Here is a 9,767-nt window from a genome sequence, read left to right as displayed (position 1 = left end):
TCAAAAGCTAAGTATGGATGATACAAAAAAGTAATTCATCGCGCATCAAATAGCATTTATTGTTGAAATACTTGCGATTAAATGTTCAATTCTTAGCAAATACGAATAGGTTAACTTCTAGTTATTAGTGTCAACGTTTTCTTTGATCCATATTTATACTTCTCTAATGTCATAGGACAAAAACGGTAAATTCAGATTGACATTTGTATTTTATATAATCTGTGTCGCAAATATTTTTTACAAAACGTATAACGAAACGTAATTGGTTTTTCTGACTAATTTTTCTTCATTCACCTCGCATTCTTGTTTCATTGACGTTCCTTTTGTTTGTAAATATTATCGGCTGGAAATAGTACGCAATGTGAAATTACACGCATTCCTCGACGGTCTGTTCGTTACGTAAACGTTAGATGTACCATACAACTGGAAACTATGTTTGAACATTTGTCATAACCTAGTGCTTGTGTTTTGTAAAATTTCTTTTGAATGTGCAATTATGTGAAAGAATAATGCCGCCTTTTAGAAGAAAGAAGGCTGCCAAGTCTTTTCCCGTAAAAGTGTGTACTTTGGATGCCGAGTTAGAATTTAACCTTGAGGTGAGATTTGATGTAAAGGCGCGAATTATTCCCTTAGTGTTTACTGTTGTAATTTCGAAAAGTTAACACAAATTAGCGCGTGAGGCGGCTATGAGTCACGGATTGACCCGGAGGTCAGAGTTCGTATTGTTTGTTGTTCTACAGGACCTTATCTATTAGACATCAGTAGTGGTGTGCAGAATGTTTTGATAACAACTTCCGTTTTACTACAAAAAAACTAGTGCTTAATAAGATAACGACATAACTTGTGGTCTTTATTGATAATTTTGCATTGTTGACAAATAATTAACAATATACATTAGTGTTAACACATTGGTCAGGTTGTATATTTAAGGTTTTTAATTTCTTCTAAATTATTATATATGCATACATCTAAACAATTTATATCATAAGTTTGTGTGTTTTCCATCCTGGTGTTATTAATTTATCATAATTACTTGGTCCTTGTCCAAATAAACAAAGGGCTTTGTTTTTAGTGTCTTAGTTGTTTTTAAACTTAGGCAGAATAAATATTACCTGTGGATTACCTCTGCAGTTCTTTAGCCTAAGAAATAGAAGTGTATTGTTACAGTGGAGAGCAACAGGCCGGGACCTGTTTGACCTGGTGTGCAGGACAATAGGGCTCCGTGAGACATGGTTCTTTGGACTGCAATTTGAGGATACAAAGCACTTTATAAGTTGGCTTAAATTGGACAAACGAGGTGAGTGCTGACTCCATACATGATATTTTTAAAATTAACTGACAATACAAAACTTATTAAAAATCATGGCTTCATACAAATTTATTAAATTCCGGGATAAAAACAAAAGTATTAAGTAACCTACATCCTATTTTAGAAAGTTATTTTAGCTAACTAACATCCATACATCGATAATCTTTATAATATTAGTTACATAAATTAATTTATAATTAAATATTTCACAGTACAAGACCAATGTGTATCACAAATGCCGGGTACACCTTTCATGTTGCTATGCAAGCTGTACCCGGAAGACGTAGCGGAGGAACTGATCCAGGAGGTGACGCAGCATCTGCTCTTCCTGCAAGTGAAACAGGCAATACTTAGCATGGATATATACTGCCCACCGGAAGCATCGGTACTACTGGCCAGTTACGCTGTGCAAGCTAAGGTAAAAAACTTATGATTTTCTTACTTTTATGTTAATGAAGTAGAAATATTTGGTTCAATGATTTCGTTACATTATTGATAGAAAATAAAGTCTTGTTTCAATTCTATGCTGACATTATGTAAACAGATTATAATACTGTTTCTAACAAACGGGACTAACCTGTTTGACAAACAAAACACAAACAGACAATGTTTAATTTTCATACATAGTTGACAAATAACTTTTTCTGTTAGAAATATCTAGTAATATACATTGGTTTTGGTTTAAATCAAAGTACATATATAGTATGTTGTGTTTACAGTATGGAGACTATGATGAAAGTGCATCCAAGCCGGGCATGCTGGCTAGCGAGGATTTACTGCCGCAGCGCGTTATTGACCAGTATCAAATGACACCGGAGATGTGGGAGGATCGCATTAAGATATGGTAAATAGACAGTTCTTTATATATTGGTTGTTTTACTATAAAAAATATCATTACCAGGAAAGACTTGATTATAAAAAGTCTAGAAAACAAAAAAAAACAGAAAAAACCAGTTTTTTCATGAATTTTTCGATTAAGGAAACCAATTGGTTTGATTTTAAAAAGAAAAATAAAAGCTTTGTGTTATTTTTTAGGTATGCCGATCACAAAGGTATGTCAAGGGATGAAGCAGAGATGGAGTATTTGAAGATAGCTCAAGATCTGGATATGTATGGAGTTAATTATTTTGCTATTAATGTGAGTACATTAATATTATAAATACAAATGTATAGATAGATGTTGGTTCAAACTTGATTAAATTTGTCACAGATATAGAACTGGACTGTTGTGACAGTTGAACCTGGATAAGTGAGAACCCTCTATAAGCAAGAGTCATTATATTGTTTTGATGGATGACCTCTATAAGCGAGAAAAATGTTATGGTCCCTTGGAGTTGTCTATGTTTGACTGTATGTCTCTATTTTATTTTAGAGAATGTCAGGGATATATGTAATATTGTGTTAAATTTTTCAGAATAAAAAGGAAACTGATCTGTACCTAGGCGTGACAGCTTTAGGACTTAACATCTACGAGAAGGATAACAAGCTGACACCAAAGACAACATTCCCCTGGTCCGAGATCAAACATATATCGTTTGATGATAAGAAATTCGTCATCAAATTTGTTGATAAAAGTGTTACTAATTTTATATTCTTCTCACCAAAGGGTATGAATAAACTGGTACGTACAATTTTATCTAGTAGAATGTTGTCAATTCATTTCATCATCATCAACTCACTATAACTCTCAACCGAGGGGCTCGGAGCCTACCCTAAGTTAAGGATTAGGCCATAGTCAACCACGCTGGCTAAGTGCAGGTTGACTTCACACATTTCATTGAATTTCTTCTCAGATATGTGCAAGTTGCATTACGATGTTTTCCTTCACCGTAAGAATGTCGGATACATATATTAAAAATTTAACATAGGATAAGCCCCTTAGTGAGGACATATAGTGAGTTGATGATGAATTAAAAGAAACTTTTTTAAGTTTTACAAAAAATATCCTATATTTTTGCTTATATTATCCCGATGACTACCTAAGGTTTCTTTGATCATCAATAAATTTTCTAAATTCTACTTCAAACAAAAATCAAGACTATATTTGTATTTTATATATTATAACATTCCAGATTCTAGATCTGTGTATAGGCAATCACGATCTGTACATGAGACGCCGCAAGCCTGACACTATGGAGGTGCAGCAGATGAAGGCTCAGGCCAAGGAGGAGAAACAGGTAACCAATATATTCTGATTCTACCTGACTGGCGACTACATCCACAATTATAGTTGCATTTACCTTTAATTGACGGAGGAGGGGACGCACAAAAGGAGAACATTTCCCCTTCTCTGTCTAATCCCCATGTTTTCCTCATAAGCAGAGGATGGGAAGGCAAAAGGTTTTTGTTTGTAAAATGAGTTGTAATGTTGTGTACAGCGTCGTCAGATCGAGCGCAACAAGCTGGCGCGTGAGAAGCAGCTGCGTGAGGCGGCGGAGCGCGACCGCAGCGCCATGGAGCAGCGCCTGCTGCAGTACCAGGAGGAGATACGACTCGCCAACGACGCACTCGTCAGTCACACGCACAGACACACGCACAGACACACGCTCTGCTGCGATTATTACTTATATTATATATGCTAAAGTTTACATGGATGTTTGTTTGAACATATCTCCGGAATGGTTGCATGGATCTTGAGGAAATTTGAAAGAAATGTAGAATATAATCTGGAAGAACATACAGGCTACTAATTAAGTTCTTTTTTTTAATTTCGCGCGGACGGAATCGCAGGCGAAAGCTAGTTATATCGCCGCGATATAAGCGAATTTCTGATGGATTTGTGTATTTGTCGATGTTAGATTTTTATGTGAGTTTTTGGTGTCCAGCGGCGGTCAGAGGAGACAGCGGAGCTGCTGGCGGAGAAGGGTCGCGTGGCGGAGGAGGAGGCCTCGCTGCTGGCGCAGAAGGCGGCAGACGTGGAGCGCGAGAACGCACGCCTCAGACTGTCCAATATCAAGACTGAGGAGGAGAAGGTTATTTACCACACTTTGTCTATGTATTATTAATATAAAATGAAACAAAATTGCTTTGGTCCTTCAAGTCGGATAATAACTTAAAGTAACAGTAATCTCACTTAAGTGTTTGCCTATCTTTTTTTTCATTTCAAAGCCTAAATTAAATGATTTGAGGCACGTCTAATTCTATACAGTCATTATAATATTTTTTGTAATATCAGAAGTTAGTATTTCTACTTAACTATAGTACTGATTATTTTTAGTAACATCTTCCATGTTGACAATGTCCATTGCTATGTTCCAGGTACACCTGGAGCGGAAGACACGCGAGGCGGAGTTCCTGACGGCGAGGCTGGTGGAGGAGTCAGAGAAGCGCGCGGCGGAGGCGGCACGTCTGCGCGGCGAGCTGGCGGCAGCGCGCCTCGCTGAGAAGACCGCCAAGGAGAAGCTCATCAACTTCCTCACCACATCGTCCACCTCGTCGACAGCATCGCTACCGCCCGGCACCAAGGTATAGAGAACCAAACGTATGGTCAGTATGACCATAAGGTGAATAGCGGTTCTTACACAGTTTAGGTTAACTAAACTAGATCGATTTTGTTATTAATTGCTACTCAGGGTTATTAAATATTGATCTAGCGTTCTTTATGGTCATTTAACGATTCATTATGACAATTATAAGTCAAATAATATTCAAATATTCATGTCCTTTTTTGAATTAAAAATAATAGTTACAATTCTTGATTAAAGCATCAATTAAAATTCATATTAACGTATTTTTTCTTTTTTTATTGTGATCTTCGTTTTTTTTACCATGTCACCCCCATAACAAACTATTTAGAAAATTATTACAACAAGTACATAAGAGAATAAAAAAATAATACAAATCATTAACAGAAATATATTAATGTATTGTTTTTTGTCAGTGTTCAACAGTACCATCGAGTTTGTTCCCGTCGACGTGTTCGTTGCCTGCCGAGCTGGGCGATGGGCGGGGCGAGGTGGAAGTGGCGTGCGCGGGGGGCGTCACTCTGCACAACGGCGCCCCCGAGACTGACCTCAACTCCTACCAGCTGGTGCCTGACGACTCCGACCCGCATATACATCGGCTGTCGCTGGAGATTGAGAAGGAGAGGTAACAGTCATCAAAAAACTCTGTCTGTTGACAAACCTTCACGAACAAGAGTCTAAGAGACTAATATTTTTCTCGCTTAACCTATTTTGAATGTGTTCTTTAATTATACTTGAACATATTAATTAGTGTGTGGTCCTGTTTGTTTCCGTATTTTAACATATTTTATGTGTGTAGGAAGTGTACATGCTGCTACATACTTTTGGTCCTTCGGGTCGGACTAAATAATATAATGCATCTATATACAAATATGTAAATGCATGTAACTGATATACTTGAAACATGTAATCGTGTTGTAGAGTGGAATACTTGGCGAAGTCGCAGCACCTGCAGCGTCAGCTGGAGTCGCTGCGGTGCGAGTTCTCAGTGCTGCGCGTGGAGGGGGCGGAGCGCGCGGCGGAGACGTGCGCGGTGGTGGGCGGGGCGGGGGGCGTGGACAAGTACGCGACGCTGCGCCGCCTGCGCCAGGGCTCCGCCAACACACGCGTAGCATTCTATGAACAGCTTTGAACTCACACCAGGTAAACTCATTATTCACTGAAATTAATCTTGTACTATTGTTTTTATTAGTAGTACTTTTTATTAACCTTTTTTTTGTTTAAATGTAACTGATTTAAGCAAAAAAAAATTGAATCATTAGTTGGTAAAGGTTGTTCAATAAATTTTCTACTCTTTCATACAAATTTATTCAAATTATATTCAGTTAAATCTCAAGGATCAAGACAAAAGAAATAATTATGAGGACGTTGTAATTGTCCGTTTCATCGGAGTTATTTTTTTTTAATTAGTCAAGTGATTTATTTTTTAAAAATAATGAAATTATTTTTTTATATTATTTGTGTAGAGTCGAATTTGGGTAATATTCTCGCTTATAGAGTGGACTATTACTCAAGTTTCTCGCTTGTGGAGATTTCTCAGTTTTCCAGGTTCGACTGTATATGATAGAATATGTTTTGAAGCAATACTTTTGTAATATTCCAGGTATGGTGTAGTCTAGGAGCAAGTATTCCACAATTAGTATAAATAATGTGCCTTATTTATATAAAATAAGTAGATTTGTACAGTTGTTTGTGTACGGACAAGTTGTCAATATTTTGTTATGATATATTTATGTATTAAGTGACAGTAATTTCATTTTAAATATTTCTCAATACCTAAAGTATTTAGTTAAGAAAAATCAATAGTGAAATTAATAAACCGATTTAACAGAATGTAAATTTTATTTGAAATTGTCTTTGGCTCTCACTCAGTTGTCTTTGGTTTGGAGATTAAAATAATATGGCATAATAAAATCTATATATTTTTAACTAAATAATAAATATTGTTGTTATTTAAAATCTTTGAAGCTCCTAAACAAAAAAAATTGCCTTATTTTTTAATATATCAATTTCGATGTTTTTTAAAAACAGAGTAAGCATTAGTTCTACAAATAAATGCACAAAATCTTTATATATATAATTCTTCTGTGAGTGTGTATGTCACTGAACTTCTCTCAAACGACTGGACCGATTTTGATGAATTTTTTTGTGTGTGTTCAAGGGGATCTGGGAATGGTTTAGATTCACAATTTTCATCAAATATTAACTTCATATTAATTTATTCAAATTAAAGACGTGTAGACAGGACAACGTCTGTCGGGTCCGCTTGTTATATATATAATTGTAAACTATTGTATTTTTAATATACAACGATATTAAATAACTTTATTGCTATATTAAAAAAACAAAAATTGTGATAGCAATTTTTATGAATTTCATTTAAGTTAAGTTTACTTATAAAATGTGTAAAATGTCATACATCTTATATTGACTTTACTAAAAGAAACTTGCCTGAATATTTACATTATGTATTTTACATAATACTACATAATGACAATAAATGTGTTCCTAAACAATAAAGATTATATAAAATAATAAATAAGTAACTTGTATGTAAAATTACACATATAGTTTTATTTTTCTACAAAATGTAAAAGATATTGTATATGGTCCTTCGAGTCGGATAATATAATGAAGAAACGAAATTATTATATTTCTAAAGAATTCTATAAATAAATAATATTCAAATGTTTAGCCTCAGTTTTTATATTAATTTTAGTTTTTTTTTTTACTTTTTAGGGTTCCGTACCTCATAGGAAGAAAACGGAACCCTTATCGGATCACTTTGGCGTCCGTCCGTCTGACAAGACACTTTTTCTCTAAAACGCGTGAAGTTATAAAGCTGGAATTTATTTTTTTCTGTTGATCTCTTAGCAATGGGACATCTCAATTATGTTTAAAATCAATATTCTCTAAACTAAATAGCAATATATTAAATTTAATAGTTTTAAAACGCTTCCAAATATAATTCTATAAATAAAATAAGCCTTTGTTATACGAACTATATTACATTATTTTTATATTTTCATATTAATATAGCGAGATATTATTTAAAGTTAAATAAAATATCCTCGTTTTATTAAGATCTGTTTGATAACTTGTTTTATATTAATTTAAATATAAACGTAGAATTTCATTGCAGTGATGTTATTTCATACGTTCTTGTTGAAATTTGCTTAAATCTGAATCCAAGTGTTTAATATTTTTCTCGATTAGTTTCTTATCGGAGTTTCTCGCTTTAATTAGTTTTCCGTCGAGATCTTACAATGATTCAAGCTTATCCAGTTCAACTGTACTAAAAACACGTCCTTAATCCAAAAGTGTCTTAAATTTTAGTACAATTTAAAAAGTACACTGTTTTGTAAATGAATAATAGATATAAAATCAGTAAAATATAAAGTCGGAAACATGTTTCTTGTAATGTTTCTGTGCCTTATTGTTATATAAATCGTACATATATATATGTGTCATGTCTCACCGTACATTTGTGTTATTTTCTAAAATTAGTGTCATATTTTTTTATTATTTTTTTTTACAAAATATCAGAGTGATGCACTCGTAAAATATGGTCGTGGGTTTTCATTGGACTAAATAACTTTAAAATAAAGTCTTTAGTAAATCGTTCTATGTAAATGTTTTGACAATGGAAACCCAAAGTGATTGTAATGTATCGAAACATTCTGTTTTAGTACCTTATTGATTTTTTATATTTTTTTTTTTACGTACAATGTAATAACGTTATGTTCTAGCAATAATTTTGAGAAGGAAATACAATCAACTTTTAATTATGGTTTTTTTGCAATATAAATATTGTCATTTCATCCTTGGTGACAAACAAAATGAAAGATATAAACCAATTCATATAATTCCCTTATAACGTATCATTAAAATGAACTCTGTAGCAATTTAAACGTTTTTTTTATGACCATTGGGTCTATTACGAATATTTGTGACAATGATCATCGTATCGCCATCGATAAAATTTGTACAGCGCCCCTTATCGGGCGTAAATTACACCAAATATCGAAGGCGTACACAAATATTCGTACTACATACGTTAAATTGTCTCGATCGATTTTAAGGTCTCATATAATTTGTATTTTCCTAAGACCTAGAGTCTAGAGACATAAATAATGTGTAAACGGCTAAAACACCTATGTCCTGACGATGTCAGCACCGACTAGTTTCGAGCAAAACGGGGGCCCTCTCGTGGCGCGCAGTGAGCTAGAGGTCGCGTCCGCGAAATAATACCATTCCCACTCACCCTGATGACCTCGAAACTAGTCGGTGCCTACACCGTTTATAAGTTGATTGTATTTACTTTAATAATACATGATGTGATTGTAAATGTGATGGTGAGGTGAGGAGCTGCAGCCGCGTGCCTTATCCAACAATATTTTGTTTATACATTTTGTAAATATATTTATAATGAAAGTCATTTTTTGTTTGATTTCATCCTGACCGTAACTCCGATGTGACTTGTATAGACCGAGTCAAAATATGATAGCGAACTATTGACCTAACTGATAATGTAAAAAAAGTATAGTTTAAAATAAAAACAATTTCTAACATACTTCACTTTATTTAAAAATATATACACCATATTCTTTAACAATAAAACTATATATAGATATAAATTAAATATTTACATTTGAAGACAAAATTATTATCTTTTAAATAAATTATATCAACGAAACATATAAACTATTAATAATTTTTAATTTTCACATGTTGGATACATTATCCATTGTTACAGAACATTTCTATTTCTTCTAATAATTCAGTTTAACTTATTTTCTGTTTGGAAATTTACTCAAAGCAATAAAATATAATAGTTAAAATTAGATCTACAATTTACAACATATATTCAGAGTTAAGAATAATTCGATTCTTTTATTTACGTAATGAAAATAAATATTATATAAAATCATTATGTATTTTCTTAAATTGTTTATACAGGTTGTCCTAAAAGGTTACGTACATAGGAATGGGGA

General features: G+C 33.6%; 1 protein-coding gene across 1 annotated transcript; it reads left to right on the top strand.

Moving 5' to 3' along the window:
- The first annotated feature begins 249 nt into the window (after positions 1–249).
- On the top strand, positions 250–6,730 carry Mer (ezrin/radixin/moesin family protein merlin). The gene is made up of 13 exons (XM_013312581.1): positions 250–596; positions 1,168–1,297; positions 1,522–1,727; positions 2,029–2,153; positions 2,345–2,447; positions 2,724–2,930; positions 3,382–3,486; positions 3,688–3,819; positions 4,135–4,281; positions 4,568–4,774; positions 5,190–5,398; positions 5,695–5,916; positions 6,377–6,730. Exons 1-12 carry the CDS (start codon positions 510–512, stop codon positions 5,903–5,905), a joined length of 1,869 nt encoding a protein of 622 aa, XP_013168035.1. The 5' UTR covers positions 250–509; the 3' UTR covers positions 5,906–5,916; positions 6,377–6,730.
- The last annotated feature ends 3,037 nt before the right edge of the window (positions 6,731–9,767 follow it).

Source organism: Papilio xuthus, unplaced genomic scaffold (assembly GCF_000836235.2).
Source record: "Papilio xuthus unplaced genomic scaffold, Pxut_1.1 DF827679.1, whole genome shotgun sequence".
Taxonomy (NCBI): Eukaryota; Metazoa; Arthropoda; class Insecta; order Lepidoptera; family Papilionidae; genus Papilio; species Papilio xuthus.
The sequence above is the reverse complement of the archived record's forward strand: the minus strand, read 5'-3'. Positions and strand labels throughout refer to the sequence as shown.